This window comes from Eleginops maclovinus, chromosome 15 (genome assembly GCF_036324505.1).
Source record: "Eleginops maclovinus isolate JMC-PN-2008 ecotype Puerto Natales chromosome 15, JC_Emac_rtc_rv5, whole genome shotgun sequence".
NCBI classification, from domain to species: Eukaryota; Metazoa; Chordata; class Actinopteri; order Perciformes; family Eleginopidae; genus Eleginops; species Eleginops maclovinus.
This window is the reverse complement of record NC_086363.1, coordinates 2,642,256-2,663,286: the sequence shown is the minus strand read 5'-3', so window position 1 is coordinate 2,663,286 and position 21,031 is coordinate 2,642,256. Positions and strand designations below refer to the sequence as shown.

Genomic DNA, 21,031 nt, shown 5'->3' with positions numbered 1-21,031 from the left:
TATTCAAATTCTGTGGTGTATATCATATTGTTACGAATCATTTCCATTCTGCCGAGGTACTTTTTGGTGCTTTAACTGTTTCTTAATGCCCATACTTAAGAAACTAAACCAATGAAGTATGTTCATAGGGTCAAAAGAATAGGCAAACTTATTTCTTAGCAACACTAAAATGCAACTGACCCTGGTGTTGTTGGTCCCCAGCTGCTGGGCCCGGGGATCCTCCCTCACCACTGCAACCTGATGCACAGCGAGGGCATGGTGACGGTGACGCCGCACGGGCCCGACGCCGACACCTTCGTCGACGGGCAGCGAGTCACCGAGACCACGGTGCTGCGTTCAGGCTCCACCCTCCAGTTCGGCTCTGCGCACGTCTTTAAGTTCGTGGACCCGATGTTCGACCAGGGGGGGAAGAGAGAGCCGGCCGCCATGATGAGGGGGAGACACAAGTCTGGGTGAGCGGACGGAGAAGTGTTATCTTTTTATGCTGATTCAGTTGTTTTTTGGGTCAAAGACAAAACATTTTAAAGCAAAAATAACTACAACTCTTTAATTATTTAGCCCCTTTTATAGACTTAAGGTACTTAAGGTGCCTCACAAAGCAAAAGTTCTAAGAGTAAACAACAATTCAAGTTGTACAAACCCTCACATTCCCAGTGTAAATACAATTAAAACAGACAGAAGTCAAAAAACAAGAATAAACTGTTAAATCAAAATAATACATCTAATTTAAAAGCCAAATGACAAAGAAGGGTATTGATCTGGCTTTTAAAATCAAAAATCAATACAAAATTATGAGGAATAAATTGCATAAAGTATTTTAGGTATGGATGTAAGTCATGAACAGGGGCTGAAATCATAATGCAATACCAATAAGTACAAATACAAAATGAGTCACAAAAGTGATTATACAGACACAGCTTTACTTAAGCCTATATATAAAATGATGTCTTTTATTACAGAATTATTTTCCCAAAGAGAATATTCATAAAAAGTATTGAATTGAAGTTGTGTAAGCAGTCCGTAAAATATTGCCAAATATTCCTCATATAATTGTTGTAGTGCTTCCTATCTGGCGTTCAATCTCTCCCGTTTATGAACAGAGCAGACGAAGAGGGGGTGGTTGTAGCTGAAGGGAGGAGAGGGTGAGGTTTGGAGTTGGCGGGTGGAGAGAGATGAAGGGAAGGGAAAGAGGGAGGAGGAGGAGGAGGAGGAGGTCTGGAGTTATGGCTTCCCTCTAATCTGATCAACATGTTGGGTGTGGCCTCCTGCTCTCCGTCGCTTCACACACTCACAGGAGAAAGAGAGAGGGAGCAGATAAGAGTGTGTGTGTGTGAGCTGGTGAGGGATGAGTGAACGACTAGAAAAGAGGTTTTGAATTTGAATTGAATAGCCCTCCAATGGATTGAGTGACACTGGGAGAAAGAGAGAGGTGTGTAAGTAACAGACACTCTTTGTTTCTGCATGAATTACTTCTTCCAAATGATTCAAAGTAGTCATACATTGTGTTTCCTCTTGCTTAGGCGTGTTCTGTGAAGTGCTTTCAAGTATTTTTGAGGCCTTCTTTAGAACTTCTTGAAGTGTTTTCTAAAGTTTCGAACATGAATGAAGTTGTTGAATTAGTTTTTAAAGTCCTTTACCACTCCAGAAAGGAATAGGCATTTTAAGTCTTTGATAACTACCCAACAACATCATGATTGTTTGGTTGTTTGTATGTTTGTTAATGGACTTGAACACTGGTTGGACCGGCACAAAATGACACATCCATGTGGCGTTTTAAACGACGGATTGAAGTTAATCATGTTTTGCAGATGTGCTTGTTACACCATGTTCCTCAGCAGGATTAAGGGTCTCTTGGAGGAGTTTGCACGCCTTCAAGGCACTTTGATTAGAAATGTAAACCACAGAAGAAGAAGAAGTAACCATCCTGCAGAGCTGTGAACTTACTCTGCCTTTGGTTTCAAGCTTGGATAGACACAGGAAGGTGTGAAAAAGCTGTTCAATCGAGGCTTTCACACTCTTAAGATGACTGCATATTCCTGTCCTAATGGCTTCAGGATGTTGGTGATGCTGCTCGTTGACAGCCACCTTGAGTGGGAGGCTGCGGCAGTACAATCATGTAGTGATGCAACAGCTTCACCTAAATCCCACCCCATAACAGCACCTATGATTCAATCAGATAGACTGCATCCTGGTTGCTCTGTTCCTTGAAGTCTGTGGAGGTTTGACTAGAGACAGACGAGGTTAGGGACTATCTGCTGAACATCGGGGTGAGTTTGGCATCTATTTTCTGAGGAATAGGTGGGAATCGGCGTGTGAATTGATCAGAAACGAGTCTAAATGAATGCTGGATTTGTAACTCCATAAAAAAAGCAGGAATCCTGTAAGCACAATGGCTTCGAGTGCAGCTGAGTGTCACCTCCATCTGTAACTGCAGCCCGATGTGGATCCCTGTGGTCGTCCGGGCTGCTGTCCAACGTTCTGCTGAACAAACTTTCAGGGAAATCTAGTTCCTCTGAGCCGGAGACGCATCATCGCCGTGTTCGGGAGGATTAGAGCCACGGTTTTGGCACGGCAGCTGATTTCTGGGATTGGAGATGTTTGGCCGAGGAGCCGATCTTCTTCAGAACTATTAATCTAAACCCAAATCTGGAGAGAGACGTAATCCGCCTCCATGTTTGTTTTTGATTTAGAGCTGCAAGAATTCCCTCATCCTGGATGTTTTGAGGTTAAATATTATCCAAGCATTCCTTAAGATTATTTAATAAACATCAAAGGTGTCCGTTTTAGCTTTTAGGTCATTATTTTATGTAAAATATCATGAATTTGCTTAAAATGTGCATGTTTTTGGGTCTGACTGTTGGTTTAACTTGGCTAGAGCTGCAATGATTTGTCTAGTTTTTTTTTTAGTTAATAGACTGAATAATAAGCACCAACTTTTCCGATATTTGGTTCATTTTAAAGAATTATTTTAATGAAATGGTAGCAGAAAATGCTGGGTTTCAGCCTCTTAAAAATGAGTTTAACTGCTTTTTTCGTCTCAAATATTGTATTTTCTTCTTATGAGTGCATGATAATAACACTATATATGTAATTTACTTCTAGTCTCAGGGTCGCAAACATCAGATTTCACTTTATCTGCATTAATGTGGAACAGAAATTGGGAGCCGTATCTCTGCAGGGAGTTAAACTTGTTATTAAATGGGTTTCAAAAGGTTAAAAGCTGGAAAAAATCAATTAAATGAGCATCAATCAATATAAGTCCTGCTGGTAATGCTTTAACCTACTTTGGCTGCTGGTTGTTGTTGTGTACGTGACAAAAAGAGTGTGTGTGTGTGTGTGTGTGTGTGTGTGTGTGTGTGTGTGTGTGCGCGCTTCAGTGTTGTACTTGTTTATTTTACATCGATGCCCTCCTGTCATGTGGGGCGTGAAAAGCAGAGGCCGCTTGACCGCTGTCACACTCAATAACTGACACACACACACACACACACACACACACACACACACACACACACACACACACACACACACACACACACACACACACACACACACACAAATACTTCTCTATTTCTAATTAGCCTGTTATGTAAGTGTGTGTGCATATGTCTAAAGCACATTTTTCGTCTGCGGTTATCCGTGAGTCGAGAGATGCATCTCCTCCCAGACGCGTTAGCTGTGTGTGTGTGTGTGTGTGTGTGTGTGTGTGTGTGTGTGTGTGTGTGTGTGTGTGTGTTTTTTAAGTCTGAGCTCTTGTTGCTGTCAGTAATGAAAAGTCAGCTGTTGAGCGCACAGTTCCCGAACTAAAGCTCTGCATGTGTGTGTGTCTCCGCTGCAGCAGCGTACCAGAAACAACCTTCGACCTTCACGGAGACGTCCACAGTGGAGCTGCTCTGCCCACCAGCAAGGTAACACACACACTCACACACACACACACACACACACACACACACACACACACACACACACACACACACACACACACACACACACACACACACACACACACACACACAGGATAATTGTAATTCTTGGTGCATTTATTATGACCTGCCAATACAATTTGTTGGTTTTTATAGAAAAAAGATATTTGATTTATCAGGAACAGAAAACTGTGAAATCAGCATCTTTTTTATGTCTTGTGGCTTTGCATTTGAACTTGTTTGTACATTTTTTAATCGTGGTGAACTTAAGTATATGACATGAAAGCTGCTTGACCCTGTGTGTGTCTGTGTGTGTGTGCAGAGCTCAGGGAAGCTGGAAATGGAGCGAGGGATGGTGAAGCCGATGATCCGAGGAGAGCAGCAGGACAACAGGTCAGACACTTTCCTCTTGCTCCTTCATCTATTCCATCTCTGTCCTCTCCTCTCTGTAATTATTGCTTTCTTCCCTCCTCACGTTTTTATTTTGTCTCCTCAGGTCTCAGGACTCTTCAGCCGACAGAACAGAGTTGACTCTTCCAGCCGGCATTGAGTTCAGAGACAACTGTGAGTGTTTCTCTCTCTGCCTCTCTGTGTTTGTCAGTCAATAGCTGGAAACTATTGACCTTTTTCACTATAATGCCAGAATATGAAGTTAATTTAACCAAGGTAGATGCCACAGAAGCAGAGTCTCATTCACCTGAGACTCAGTTAGACACACTAGCAAACACACCGGGTTATGCTAAGGTAAATCAACAATCTGTCAGAGGAATAAAAGAACGCTTTTAATGGACGTGCATCAGGATCGCCCCGGAGCGACCACACTGCAACCCATTTAGTGGCAGCAGAGCTCAATACTAGACCAGCTGTCCCCATGAGACACTTAGGGATGAAAAAATACAAAGTTATTCTCTCATGATGTTTGTATTCCATTTATTGGCCTTTGACGTTAATAGGACATGAATTAGTATTAAAACCTGTGCAATTACTGCGTTAACGAGTTAAAATGTGAGGTAAATACACAGTTAAACCTGAAAAAAGAGGGAAAAGGAAGATGGAAAGACAGTAATATCTTCTTGTGTTTCTTAATATGCCTGCTGCAAATTTATAAATTGGCCTGTATTGTCCCAATTTGATGCAAATGGGAGCAAATTAACCACTAACCACCCAACAAGAAAACATGCGTAAACAACAAAATAGTCCCTTGGATGTCAAAATACACTCCTGTCCATTTAAACTGTACTTACTCTCCAGCCTTTAAGCCTCATTATATTTGACACAGATCACATTTTAACCTGCATTCCTCTCAAAACGGAACAATAACATTTAAAATAGGAAAACAAAATGTCATCTCATCTGATTCCTGATGTCTTTTCCTTTGCATATGTGTTTCATTAGAGGAATTCAATCAGAAAAGTGTTTGTTTTCTTTAATAACTGGTCATAAATTACTTCCAGATACCTTCAAGATGTGTTAAACGTCTCCTGAGTGTGTGATGTTTCCCACACTCTCTGCAGCTCTGAACTCCCCGTGTTTGTTTCCCAAACGCTTCTGTTTATTGACTTTTCACCGAGCCTCCGTGTGTCCCAGTGTATATTTGCCGTGGTGTGAGATCATCTGTTTTGGGAGTGGTTTGATCGGTCATAGACTAGTGGAGTGGAGAGAGTCCCATACCCACAATGCACCGGGAGATTGAAAATGTGGTTTTACATGCCTCTACTCCAGTGAAAGTAAAGCATTCAGGACATTTCTTTGGATTTGGGACTGTTTTCTCTCAGACCTCGTGAAAAACATTCCCAAAAAATCAAGTTTTATTTTTCCCTCCACAGCCACCTTAAACTCTAGACATAGTTTAATACTAATAGTAAGAGTGTTTCCTAATATTTAGCTGCAACTGTGCAGAAATACCTGGTTTGAATAATAGAAATTAATTCAGAAATTGAACGTCAACATAATGAACATAGCTTCAAATATTCTGCCACACTCCTTTACAGTATCTTTAATTAGTAAAAAAGTTCAAATTTGATATAATTAGGAGTTTTTCTGCGTGTCAATATGAACAAATCTTGAAAATATCCAGTAAAATCCTTTAAGTAACTTCACCTGAATGCATTCTATTGACATTTTATTTCGGTAAACCTTTGCCAGTGTTGTGTAGTGGAAGCTTAGACTAATGATCAAAGCCGGTCGGGTCTAACTGAACATTTTACTTCATACTAATGCAGCAGTTAACAACAAGAACATGCACTCCACATCTCGTTTTCATATCAATATCGACACACCGGAAAACACAGAGCAGGAAACTTCCAAAATAAAAGCACTTCCTGTCAAACATTTCAGCAGAATTATTTCCCTTTATATTTAGAGGTAAATCAGACAGGTTACAGCAGCTAGCCCTACAGCCTGTAAACTCCTGTCCCTAATATAGATTTTATCTGTGACATTCCCTCAGTGTGTGTGTGGGATCTAATTGAGGTTTTTTTCTGTGTGTCCATGCAGCTGAAGACACCTTCCTGTCGGCCATCATCAACTACACCAACAGCTCCACGGTTCACTTCAAACTGTCGCCCACCTACGTCCTGTACATGGCCTGCCGCTACGTCCTGTCGCCCTCCTACCGGCCCGACATGTCGCCCTCCGAGCGGACGCACAAGGTCATCGCCATCGTCAACAAGATGGTGAGCATGATGGAGGGAGTCATACAGGTCAGTAACACTTCTCTTCTCTTAGTTTTTCTCATTGAGTCTGTTGTACATTATCCCCTTCATTATTTATGTGTTTCTTACTCTCTTTTTGTCCAAGTTGTTGAATCGTTCGGGGCTCAATTTCACCCACATTACTGTTTCCTTGCCAACTACGACACATGTAGTTGTAAGATGTGTTTTAAGTGTGTGTTACCTCTCCGCAGTTACGTCTGTCTGTCCTTCTGTCTTATGTTTGTCAGTGTTAAATGCTCGTGGTGTGAAGCCTACAGTGTATGCTGATCAGCTAGCATAGTGCTATCAATTAGCAATTACGCTTGTGCTAATAAAGATGCTGGACGCAAATAATGTGTTTCAAATAAATAAATCAGAACCACCCGCCAAAGAATGATAAACAAGGAGTGTTGAAAGGACTACTTACATCTTTTACAAGAGGAAACATATATTTAATACCTCTGTGATGCATTAATATTAGCATTGCTGAAGTGGCAGTTGGTAAAGGTCGAGCTAATTTGACTGCTTTTAGGTCTCCTGATGACTCTTCATTCTTACCTGTATTTATGATTCTTTTTTCTTTGGATTAAAGCGATAGTGTGGATGTTTTGAAGTGGGGTTAAATGAGGTTGTTATCCCTGTTATCCATGTAAAAATATAATACAAATAAAACACTTGACTTTGGATAAGTACCTCCAATAACCTCCAAAAGCGTCAAACAGAAGTGATATAAATAAATACATTTGATGATTTTTTGGGTTCTTAAACCGACTCAAGACGTCTTCACCTTGAAAACCATGACCATATGTGTGTGTGTGTGTGTGAGTCTATGTGTATTTATGTGTGTGTTACATGGCTGTTTCCATACTGTAGCTGTTGACGTGTTTTCTCTCTGTCCTGTGAACGTGTCCTCCTCCTCCTCCTCCTCCTCCTCCTCCTCCTCTTCCTTCCATACAGGAGATTCCTGAAGGGGATCAGGTAGGATAGCACACCATGATACGGCTGCTACAGACTCGTCTACCTCCCTCACTCACTCTCTGTCTCTCTGTCTCTCGGTGTGGGCGACATGGATGTGAAAGAGCATCTCAACTTTTGTTAATGTTACTCAGCTTCTAGATGCTGGGACTCTATTCTCTGCCTTTAAAGAAACTTGAAACAGTCCGTATGTACTTAAAGGTTATCCTAAAACTATACTAGTTAAGAAACAATCCTTTCAGACTTTTCTTTACTTATTGGAAGTAAAATAGGCAACTTTTAGTCATGATTTCAGTCACTTTATGCAAGAGAATGTCATTTTAAATTAGAAATATTCTTGATAAAATACCAAATATTACACAAATATTATTTAAAAGAAATCAGCGTTAAATGGATCTGATTGGCTGACATGTCTCAATTCTGTTAAGGGATTTAAAAATGTTCCTTTGAAGGCAAACGGATCATTTAAGATGTGGGATCATGTCGCCCAGCCTCACCTTTCTCTCTCTCTCTCTCTCTCTGCTTTTTTTTTGACCAGCCCTTCATTGTTGCTGCTGCTTCTTTTTCTCCATTCCTCTAACAGAAATGTAAAAAAAATAAAGCCGTTACAATGCGTCCCTCCCACAGCTGGAAAAACTAAGCAACAAACATCAACCCGACTAATTCCATTCAGCTTCCCGGACCTGCCTGGTACTAAAAAAACAACAACAAAAAAACCCAAAACTGCGACAAACCAAAGCACCCCCCCACCCCTCCTCTGTCCCATTTATCCATTTGTTGCTCCATGTTTTAATTCTGGCATCCATCGTGTGTGTGTGTGTGTGTGTGTGTGTGTGTGTGTGTGTGTGTGTGTGTGTGTGTGTGTGTGTGTGTGTGTGTGAGTGACACATCCCGTCAGTGTGGAGGAGACGCAGCTCGACCTCCTCGGCTTCATGCGTCTGTTTTTGGAAGTTCATTTAACATGTCCCTTCATGCGTCTGTGTTTCAGTGTTTTTTTTGGATGGCTCCATCTCTCATTCTCTGGCTGTTTATCTTATCTAAATGAAGGGTCATTTTATTTTGTTTTGATTTGTGTTTTTCAAAGGCGGGGATAGATGAGTGCAAGGCAGCGAGCGTCCCACATTCCTCCCTCTCCGAGTGGCAGGGATATTAACCAATCAGCTCCTCGCACACTCAGTTTCCTCCTCCAGAATACGTTTAAAGACTTTGGACTGTAGACTGACATCAGAAGACTTACATCAAGCCCTCAAATTATTATGTTTTGATTATTAAATCCATAAAAGAATCTAGTTTAAATATAGTTTTGCATCTTAACCTCCATATTAAACCAGAAAATGTCATTTAACACATAGTTTATTAAGTAAGTAAATGAGAAGTGTGTTAATGGGTGAGCTCTTAAGCCTTTTTTAAATTAAATTAATTAATTATTATTTATGTAAGAGAAATGTCAAATTAAATAAAATAAAATTAGAAATATTCTTGATAAAACACCAAAATATTTCACAAATATTGTTTGAAAAACAATTTAAATGGATGTGATTGACTGACATCTCTCTGTTCTGTTAACTATTTACTTACACTGCATTGGAAGCAAGAAAACACTTAAAGGGGACCACAAAATGTCCCTGTACGTTAGGATTTTCCTAATCTGTGAACACATCTGTAAGTTTACAATCCAAACGCAGTTAAATCTTATCAAATAACACATTTTTAAAAAGAGTATTTAGTGGAGGAGGCCGGTGTCTGATGACCTGGTAAATGGAGTTGGTGTCTCTGAGGGAAAAGGAGTGGTCACTAATGTCTCTCATGAGTCAAAGTGCTTTGAATTTGAATGATGAAGAGATGGAGACAGTAGTGACCACTCTTCCTCTAGACACCTGGTTGGCTTAGAGTGGAGGGGTGGGCGGGGCATGAGTCTATCCCTGAAGTAACACCTGCTCCTTTTGGCTGCCACTCAAACAGAAACCCACCTCCTTTTTTTTAACTCTGCATCCTCTCCTTCGTCCCGCTGCTCTAACACCTTCTCCTCTGTGTGTGTATGTGTGTTTGTTTTGTCTTCTCGTGGTGACGTACGTTACAGAAGCAGAAGAACATCGCAGGAGCGCTGGCCTTCTGGATGGCCAACGCCTCCGAGCTGCTCAACTTCATCAAGCAGGACCGAGACCTGAGCCGCATCACGCTGGACGCCCAGGACATCCTCGCACACCTCGTCCAGATGGCCTTCAAGTAAGTCTGCGTGTCAGGGAGGGAATCCAGTATGCCATGGACCTTTTTAGAGATGTTTTCCAGGTACAAAAAAAGGCAGGGGATTTGAAAAGTTCTCTGTGAAAATCAGGGAATAGGAAGACTTTATGAATGACTAAATGTTCAACTCTTCTTCATCTTCAAATGAATGAAATGCACCCACATTACTAAGAGGTAAACATGTCAATTATAAATGGTCAGTCTGAGGTAAATCTGAGTTTAGTGTGAACTAAGACTTTAAAAGGAGCTATAGGATTTAGCTAAAAGTGTAGCCTTATTTGCATAAGTGGATCATTTGTGCAGTAATGGCATCAATATTGCAGTAAAGGCTCAACATTAGTTGCATAAAAGATACAAATATGAACATCCATAGCTATAGGATACTGAGCTGTATTTGCAGAGCTGTGCCTGTGATCTAACAAATGAACGAGGTAATATATGAAACCTTTTGACCACAAGGACACCTAAATCATGTCGATGCAGTGTGTAGTAACCCTGATGTATATTTAAAAGATCTGCACGCGCTTCCTGATGAAGGTCGTCAAAAGGTTCTGAGTAAGACGGAAGGATTCTCTGGTTTGATGGTGAAGTCTTGCCCCTGCAGGTACCTGGTCCACTGTCTCCAGGCCGATCTGAACAACTACATGCCCGCCTTCCTGGACGACCCCGAGGAACAGAATCCACAGAGACCCAAGATCGGTAATACACGCACGCACGCACGCACGCACGCACGCACGCACGCACGCACGCACGCACGCACGCACGCACGCACGCACGCACGCACGCACGCACGCACGCACACACACACGCACCCTCATCAGGTTGTACAGTATGTTAATTTAAGCTTCAATCAGTTCGACCTCAATGAAAGTTTTACCGTTGAATCATTTTCTAAAGGGTAAATATTTCATTTTTAATATTTTAGAAGAGTCCGATTGTTATGAAAAGTACGTTGCCCACTTTTTAAAGTATACTTTTATATATTTTTCTTGAAGCATCCCAACCCATATGGTGGGAAACAGTATTGAAAAGGCAGTACCTCCAGTTGCTTCCTTCAGTCAAGGCAACTGTTTACAAAGACACTGGAATCAGTAAAAGGAAAAACACCAGAGGGAACAATAACACACAGCAACACTCTTTTAATCACAGCTAACTTTACCCTCTTAATGATCAGTGGTGCACATATCGGACGTCTCTCTCTCTCTCCTCACAGAGGACGTGCTGCACACGTTGACGGGGGCGATGTCGTTGCTGCGGCGATGTCGGGTGAACGCCGCTCTGACCATCCAGCTGTTCTCGCAGCTCTTCCACTTCATCAACATGTGGCTCTTCAACAAGCTGGTGACTGACACGGACTCGGGGCTGTGCTGCCACTACTGGGGGGCCATCCTCCGGCAGCAGCTCAGCCACATCGAGGCCTGGGCCGAGAAGCAGGGCCTGGAGCTCGCCGCCGACTGCCACCTCAGCAGAATCGTGCAGGTGGGAGGACGGAGGGGAACTGGGGAATATGATGTGTTTAGGAATGTAGTTTACGTTTACATTTTTACACAAAGTATCATTTATTTTACACCTTAAAAACTTCAATCTTTCTGATTCTGATTTCTAAAAAGCTCCTGAAAGCTCCTTGTAATGGTACGGCTGTATTTATCCATAACTCTCAATGATTTGACTAGCTCAAAAAGCAACCCTTGAGTTTAAGAGCACATCTGCTTTCTCTCAGGACTGTGTTTGTTGTTTGATCAGATTGGACTGACACGGGCGTCTGCTCGTCAACTTAAGCAAACATCCCAACATCTGTCGTCAGATTCTGATTATTGTGTTGTGAAAATTCAAGTGATGCGTGAAAAACATCTGACATCACATCAGAGCCTCGCCTTTTAAAACCAGGGAGGAAAAACAAAGCATCTCGCACGGAAATCTGTCAGAGAACTGTGGCAGATAAAAATATGCCTAAGAAATATCACAAAAAGACATTAGAATATGTATGAAATCACAAATAGCCAGAAAATACAAATTAAACCAACATTAATAACATTTATAAAAGGATAAAAATAAAGTAAAATGTAAATAAATCCCATAATTTAAAGAGAAATTGTGCAATAATATTCTCTTTCCTCTTGGTGTAAAGGATGCTAGAAAAGGCCTTAAATATACAAACATACATAAGAGATATTCAGCTCATTAACAGTGTTTTGTTTCCTCCAGGCCACCACCCTGCTGACGATGGACAAGTACTCCATGCAGGACGTGCAGAACATCCACAACACCTGCTTCAAGCTCAACTCCCTGCAGCTGCACGCGCTCATGAACAACTACCACTGCGCTCCGGACGAGCCTTACATACCGCCCGTAAGACACAGGAACACACTCAAAATACTCAATTTATGCAACGTCTTTACCTGGAACGGAATTATTTACACACAATTTAGATGCCACTGTATGCTACCTGACTCTAGATGCATCACCTATATCCAGCAGAATGTTATTTAGGTAATTTGTTCAATATTTGTAAAAGAAAAGTCTACTTATCTCTATTTTTATGCAGCTTTTGAAAGCAGAATGTCTGTTTTTTTGACTGAAATGTCAAAGCTTTGTTAAAAAAATCTTTAGTATTTCCTTTTTTAAAGTCTAAAGTATGTACATGTCTTTTAACAAAGCCATTTAAACTTAATTAATGTTAAATAAATCATGAATGATGAGTCTTTTATACAAACCAGAGATTAAATGTATTCACTTTGTGGCACAAGGTAAGCATAAGTGATATTAAAGCACTACAGATGCTTTGGTTTTGAGACATTTCCAGACAGAAGGGAACAACAGTGTGTTATGTGAGCCGATAAAAACATTTCAAACAACAACACACACATTTAAAAAGGATTACTGTCCGCAACACAGATGTTTTATCTACAGTTCTCTAGTTGGCCTGAAGGGGGCGCCAGATCCCTTCTTCTGACGTACATGTCATGTCAGTTTAATGTCTTTTTGCATTTTTAAAGTCTTCATGCAAACTTTAGATGTCAGTATGCTCTTTATTTAAAACTCCAAATGAACTAATAATTACAGAAGAAGAAGAACAAGAACACAACTGTTATAAACACGCTTGGTTTGCACAGATGTTGCTCAAAGCTGCATGACGTGTCCCGGAGCTTTATGTGTAATGAACCAGACTGTTGTTTAATGTGTGTGTTCTGGTTGTGTGTGTGTGTGTGTGTGTGTGTGTGTGTGTGTGTGTGTGTGTGTGTGTGTAGGAGCTGATAGACCATGTGGTGGCGGTGGCGGAGAACACAGCAGACGAGCTGGCGAGAAGTGACGGCAGGGAGGTTCAGCTGGAGGAGGACCCGGACCTGCAGCTGCCCTTCCTCCTGCCTGAGGACGGGTACTCCTGCGACGTGGTGCGCAGCCTCCCCAACGGCCTGCAGGACTTCCTGGAGCCGCTGCTGCAGAGAGGTGCACTCACCAGGACTAGAATTAAATTATAAAACTACATTTTATTAAGAAAGAATAAAGTCTTCTGCATTTCCTTGTTTACATTTAAGCAATAAGCCACAAGAGCCTGTGATTTTACTAAAACTGTGGGGCGTTTTATGCAAAAACTCCCATAGCTACCATATTATATTCTCTATTACTAAAGAAAAGTTAACTACAAATGCTCACTACAAATAAAGACTGTTCATATAATGCTTACTTTAAGTGGAGAAAATGAACATATCATCCTAACGATAATTAGAGAAAGGTTTGCAGGTTAAAGTAAACAAAGTATTCTCAGTATAACTAGAAAAAGTGGACAAATTATACTCACTGTGAAGCACATAATCCTGAGTATAACTAGAGTAAAGCAAACATATTATTCTCCTTTTAACTAGAGAGAATTTCACATATTATACTCACTGTATTTGGAGAACTTTAACAAAGAGAAGTGGACAAATTAAACTCACTATGACCAGAGAACATGTTAAATATTATACTGGTTTTATCTAAGGAAAGGTGGAACATATACTCGCTTTAACTAAAAAAATAGAACCTATTATTCCCGCAATAACTAGAGAAAAGTTAACATACTATATTCACTTGAGTTATGCTCAATGTAACTAGAAACAGTGATATGGTGATGGTGTATGTATGTAGGGTTTTACTCACTATACAATAACGAGAGACAATTGAACGTTTTTCTCAATTTAACTAAAGATGTGAACATTTTATGCTCATTACGTACAGAAAATTGTACATATTCTGATCATATATTAATAAAAGTGACTATTATCCTGACTTAAACTAGAAAAAAGAGAGTGGAACGCTCTGTTAGAAAGTCTATTCCTCCACTAATAATTAATAGGTACCTCTCTGTGGATATACCCTCTAATGTGTGTGTTGGTGTGTGTGTGTGTGTGTGTGTGTTTCTTCCAGGTTTCTGCAGGTTAGTGCCCCACCCCCGCTCTCCCGGCACGTGGACGGTCCACTTTGAAGGAGCCGACTGCGACAGCCACTTCTCTGCCGCTGACAGCTCTGAGATGGTAGGACATTAAAACACACTCTCCCTATAAGATACTGTGTGTGTGTGTGTGTGTGTGTGTGTGTGTGTACGTGTGGGGAGCATCCCAGGTGAAGGACTTTTCAGTAACGCTGACTCGTTGAATGCTGCGGAGACTACAGTGAACAGCAGATCTAACTGTGTCCTCAGAGGAACTTCCGGAAGTCGCTTTGCTTCTCAAACACTCTCACCTCCACGCCGCCCGGACATGACCTGAGTTAATTGGAGTTTGTGCAATTAGTGAGTGTGTGGCACAACCTTTTCCCCACCTAATTACAATAAAATCTCTCCAATACTTCCTTCTACGGGAAATAGATACAGATACATTTGAGAATAAGTGAGACACAATCTATAGGTCCATTTCGTGTCTGGAGTAGAGTCATGTGAGAAGCTGCCTTTAGTCCCTCAGTAAGCTCATCCCTCCACGGTAGCCCAGTGGTTATTCATGTGTAAATGAAACTGGGTTTACTGGCTTTAAGGGAGATTGAGGAGGAGTTCCAGTAGTCAGGACGTGACGAAATAAAACACAGATCCGTTTAAAGGGGGAGTTTACGACTAAAAAAGGTAAAATTCCTGAACAGAGACTGAGCTGCAGACAGTGTGACGGCTAAGCTGACATAGTTTGACTATTTTTAGCTTTGGTGTGTGTGTGTGTGTGTGTGTGTGGTCTCCATGTTGAAAGGCAGTGATTACAGTGACTTCAGAAGGGGTAATTTACTTTTCATAACAACTCTTACAGAGACACAGCGATACACACACACACACACACGTTTTAATGAACACCAATCACACTGCAGCAGTTACTTAGTAAATGATAGAACTCCAATCTTTGCCACACACACACACACACACACACACACACACACACACACACACACACACACACACACACACACACACACACACACACACACACAGAGCCACGTCCTCTGTAATTGGTCTGTTTATCCCTGCTCTACTATTTGATGACTGTACATAATGTAGTCTCGACATAATGCAGGCATCTCCACACACACACACACACACACACACACACACACACACACACACACTTTGACTAGTGGTGTGTGTGTTTGGGCAGACTGGAGTGTGTGGGTGTGGCTCATGTGTTGGATGTTTTGCGGGGTGTTTAAATCATTTAGTTATAGAGCTGATCAACACACAGAACAAGGAGAATATTAACATTATTTTGAATTAACTTCCATGAAATCATTTGTTTCAAAAGGAAATTTAGCTTTTTTTAACCTTTTTTGTTCAGAAATACAAAATAAGCTTTCTTTAGATTAGTATAAATGCTTAAAACACAATCAAAAAACAACACCCTTTGAACTCAGTGGGTAATGTGCATTCTCTTTGCCTGCTTTCTGTCCAAACATAATCATCAGAAGTAGAGATTTCTGTAAAACAACAAAAAACTTAAGTCTTAGCCAGAATCTTCGCTTTATTTCAGAAGGAACTCAAGAGGCTCGTTACGATGTTGTATCTGTTTGCGTTTATTAATTGATATGCGCTGATTGATCGTAGCACTCAACACCTTGTTCAGTCGTTAAGGCTCGAGCATGCATCCCATGGTTTACTACCATTTACGTTTTTATACAACCCCTCAATTTGTGCAAAATCTGAGTGAAAGACCGGTGCATTGTTTTACTTTTTGATCCACTTGCTGCTTATATTGTGTTTATTTTCATATTGCGCAATCCTCTTCTATCCTATGGATGTGATAGCTGCCCTCTAACGGTGTCTGTCCTCTTTCGCCGCTCATAAAAGTCTTGCAGAAGTTGTCGCTGGAGGCTCAAAGCTGTACGTACTTCAAAATAAAAGCCTTACATAAGTCGGCCCGTGGAAAAGCTTTAAAAAAAACATTACTGACATGTCCATTTGTAATTTAATAGGGTTGTTTTTCGCTGTAATTGCTCTGGCTGTCCGCACTTCCTGGAGTCCAACAAAATACTCGTCTTTTGCAAAACAACGAAGCATGAGAAAGTTGATGTGTATGATTTGGTAGAATCGAGAACTCAACTTTTCCTGCCAATTCATCAGAAATGATATTAAATAAAGAAAAATGTTGAATAATTTTAAGGGTTTTATTGGAAGACCTACCGCTGTACTGGAAGTCACTGAAAATGTATTTAAAAAAAGACCTTTTTAACAAAAACAAACAAAGCAGAAAAAAGTAAACGCGTGTTAGATGCAGACTTTGTAATCTGGTTATTTTACAGTTGGATTAGATATGCTTAATTAATCCCACACGTGGAAATAGCTTTATTACATATACAATTAAAATGTGAATACAATCAACCGTAGAATCATCAGTATGAAGTGTCTTTTAGGTGTGCAAGTTGCATTGTTTTATTTAATGCAATGAGGTAGAGCTGGAGTTCAATATGAACACATTTTAGGTTATTGATGGATACATTTGAGATTTTTCTAACTGTGTTTCTTGTGCTGTTTTGTTTAAATTGAAGCCTGTTTTGTCTCTAAGTGTACATTAAGTGTTGTTGTAGAAGCAGTTGTTGTTTTGTTTGGTGCTCGTGCAGATTGCAGAATAATCAACGCTCTCCCTCTGCATTTACGCTGTCCAGATACACACACACACACACACACACACACACACACACACACACACACCACACTACAACGCAGACATACTTCTGAACGGTCTGCCATGAGCTCATTTATTTTGGAGAATCCTTTGTCTGAATATGTAGTTCATGATGTGGGAAGCTGTCTCTCTCTCTCTCTGTTTCTCTTCCCTCCCCACCCAGCCCAGTGTGTGTGTGTAGCCATGATGTGGTTTTCATTCTTGACTTTATTCCAGTGACCGCAGGTTCCTCTGTGGTCTTCCCCTCTCCCCCCTCCATCCCTTCTTCATTCCTTCCCTCCCTTTTTCTCATCCCTCCCTCCCTCCTCTCACTCCGCAGTCTGGTTTCAGACGCACACTGAAGCAACACTCCGAGGATATCCCCTTTAACGTTGCACTCGCCGACAGGTAGTTACACCTGAGAGGCTTCATCCTCACTCACAGTTTCTACTTCCTGTTTATCTGTCTCTGCAGCCAATGAGGAAGGACCCGGAGGTTGTCACGGTTACCCTGAAGAAGCACAACGGCATGGGCCTCAGCATCGTGGCTGCCAAGGTAGGAAATACCACCTGGAAGTGTGTGTGTCTGTGTGTGTGAAATCCAAGCTGCAGCACATCTGAGATCCGTCTGAGCTTTTCCAAAAACTTTCTACTATTTTTAGTAAGAAAACTTCTCTTTAAAGTCATGTATTTTTCAAAGGCTTTTCTGAAGCAGACGTGTGAAGGATTGCTCCAGAAATAACGTGGATGTTTTTATCTCGGCTGTCGACAAAGGAGCGCGCTGGATTTCTGTCGCTGCTTTTAAAAGTTTTGAAAATAGACTTGCTTTTAAAGTCTGACAGCAGCAGAGACTAAACCGGCTCTGGATGCCTCCCTTCAGTTTGCTTTTATAGTGGGCGTGGGTGTGAAGGGTGGGTCTATGTATCCCTGTCTGTCCATGTTGTTTATTATTCACACACGTCTGATGCATCGACAACACCAGGGGGGAATATACAAAATCACAGTCGACATATCCATCGAAAGTACAGCTTTGACTTCAGGAAAATGAATTAAAATCATCCATTCTCTTTATTTTCCAACAACCAAACCAACATTTTGAAAGAAATGTTCTGATTAAGAATCCAGCTGTCATCACCCAACCAAACAACCCCATCATCAGCCTCCCATTTTATATGAAAGATCAACAGCTGACTCACACACTCATCATCATAACCCTGGCTCTCCCATACATACATTATAAAAGCTCCACTCATGCAGACCACCTGCTGAGAGGTTAGTTTTACATTATTTTGGAGCATTTTAGCATTCTGGAAACACATAGCAGGTACTTTGTATTCTCCTCAGGGACACACACGATGTCCCATAATGCTTAGATTTCAATTTGAAATAGGAAGGAACCATGCTGCACAGCTGGGAGTCACTTTGACTAACAAATGATCTTCAGGGAAAACCTTACACTTCACATAAGGGGAAGGGAGAGGCCTCTTTAACGCAGTTTATTTTCACATCATGCATCATCGATTGGTTTTAATTTGCACAATTTTGCAAACTTTCTATCAGAGGAAGTCACACTGCCGGTCTCCTTCTATTTTGCACATTTTATTGAATCTTTAAAAGCTCTTTGTCTAGTGTTTGTGTGAGTAATAGGTACAATAGTATGCTAAGACTACCACAAAGAGGTGACGCTTTTTAAAATACGAAACCTTGTTGTTCCCTTTAATTCTTCTATCGATCGACGTCACAAAACATCCTTTTTTAGACGTTTTATAGCACAATAACATCTGATTTGGTGTCGATAAGTGACCTAATCAGCATACTTTTCATACTTTATATAGACATTTAATTCACTACAGGTGTAAGGTGGTGGAAAAGCTTTAAATTGGGCTTTGGAAAAGGTGTAGGAAGGTGTAGGAACCCTCACCATGCAGAGGTTTGAGGTGTAGTAAACATTTATCCTCCTCCTTTTTATCAATGAAAGCATGTAGGTGTTGCTGTGATAATAAGGTGTGTTTCCAGCCAGCGTAGGTGAGGTAGATGCACCTTTTTGTCGTGTTTCATCCCTTCTCTTTGTTGCTACGTTTTTTTAACGATGAAATGGATGAAGTGCAGGAGTTAGTATTTGTGCTGTGTTTGAAACGCAAGGACTGTTTCTCTTTCTTTGGAGTAGAGTGAGTTTCCTGCTGAAGGCGAGAGCTTTCCTGTGTGTGTGTGTGTGGGGGGGGGGGTGTGTGTGTGTGTGTGTGTGGTGGGAAGGATGTACTGAGGAAACCTTGCTCTGTTTGTTTTCAGAGCTGTGTGGGAGAAGTGTGTGTGTGTGTGTGTGTGTGTGGGATGGGAAAGGCAGGTAGAGGGAATTTTGTCAAACAGCTGCTTGAATTCTCGGTAAACTGGGCTGCGCTCTGTCCTCTTGTATAACTCTGTGTGTGTGTGTGTGTGTGTGTGTGTGGTATTTGCCTGGTGGAGCAGCAGGGCTCCACCTCACTCCGACTAGCCGACACTTCACCTCTGGATCTCTGACTGGATTTACTCTTGACAAACTCGCTGAAATCAGGAGGAATTTTCCTGCATTTATGGATTTTTCGATCTTTTTTTTAACCACATATTCTGGAGTTCAAACTGCTTTTTAAATGTGCTTTTTAATACATATCTTTAAACTATTTTCCATTAATTTCTTAAAATGACTCGCACTAAACTTCCACTACTTTTTGCCACACACGTAGGACATCATCTCTCTTTTTAGCCGACTTTCTGAGCCGTCAAGAAGGATTTTAAAACGCAGACGTTCGGCTGAATGGATTACTCCCAGCCGGTGTAATTGAGGGTTTTGGAATAGTTGGTGCACGTTAGTCAGGTTGAAGCGCTCCCCAGGATAAAAGGAGGCGTGTGTGTGCGTTTGTTTGAGTGTGTGTGTCCCAGTCTGGACGACGCTGACGAGCGGCTGCAACATGTGGTTTTCTGTGGTGGGCAGGAAAGACCAGGTAATGATCCTGTTAGTGCTTAAACGCATAAAAGGTCTTATTATTGGACATTTTCTGTCATTTCTACATCATTTTTGCTTTAGTATTGTGTTGTTTTTGACCAAGCTACACATATACAGTGATTTTGAATGAAGGTTTGCACATTTAAGCAGATAAGTAGTGTTTGTTCTGATTCCTTTGTATCTAGAATTAAAGGTTTTGTTTGTCAAGAAAGTTGCAGGGATCAGAAAAATATGCAGAAATAAATAGAAGATAACACAGAATGTAAAATGAACACTGTAATATTATATAATTATGTTGATTTAAGGACTATAAGAGACTGATCCCTCTGTCTTTATTCACTGGTTGATGCACAGTGAAGTTATTAACCACACGTGAGTAATAGCGGGCTCATGTGATGTTATCGAGGTCCCTACAGTGTGATGGCCCTCACTGTTTGCTTTCAGGGCCGCTCTGCTAATGTTTAAACTAAAGTACACACAGATGGTCAAAACAAACGCATATTTTGGACAGTGTGCTCAGAGAGTCATCTTTGTAAATGAGAATTTGACTTCATTTAGTCCTTGTTTGTCACCTGTATGTTTTAAGACCTTTATGTGGATTAAATCTGATCAGACACCTGAATCTGATTGTGCAGAAATATGGATGAAAAAGTCATTTAATGAGTTTAGTCTCAATATTCTGGGTCAGATGAAGAGTAAGGGTTAGAGGGGCTTCTCTGTTTTGATAGCAATACATTTTTATGCTGTTTTCTTAATTAAGGAACGAAAAAGTGTAAAAATAGCATGGTCCACATTAGTGAATGTAGTTTGTAGAGCAGCTATAGTTAGATTTTCTGTAAAACATGGTACTTCATGCATTAAACTGATGTAGTTTAAGACATTTGAGGAGTTTGCTGTGAGTTAAAAATACTCAAATGTTCATGATTGTGACAGTAAGGGAATTTTATTTCGCTCAGATCTGTCCTGAGGAAAGCTGGGAGTGACCTCCTGCTCCTGTGTTGGTTTTGTTTGCTTGTGTATCTATTGCAATACAGAACAGAACATTCCCTCTGCACAGATTCAAAACAGCTACTGCTAAATGTGTAGTTTGTTGCAGTCCAGGGTTTCTCAG

At 41.0% G+C, this 21,031-nt stretch overlaps 1 protein-coding gene across 1 annotated transcript in view; it reads left to right on the top strand.

Annotated features, from left to right (window-relative positions):
• LOC134876658 (afadin-like) overlaps nt 1-21,031 on the top strand; it is an 81,535-nt gene that overhangs the window by 36,207 nt on the left and 24,297 nt on the right. Inside the window, 13 exon segments of the mRNA XM_063901705.1 lie at nt 202-452; nt 3,836-3,905; nt 4,243-4,313; nt 4,417-4,484; nt 6,417-6,622; nt 7,571-7,591; nt 9,669-9,814; nt 10,437-10,531; nt 11,046-11,311; nt 12,038-12,181; nt 13,081-13,279; nt 14,237-14,343; nt 17,416-17,496. Of these exon segments, the coding sequence (XP_063757775.1) occupies nt 202-452; nt 3,836-3,905; nt 4,243-4,313; nt 4,417-4,484; nt 6,417-6,622; nt 7,571-7,591; nt 9,669-9,814; nt 10,437-10,531; nt 11,046-11,311; nt 12,038-12,181; nt 13,081-13,279; nt 14,237-14,343; nt 17,416-17,496 (1,725 nt within the window).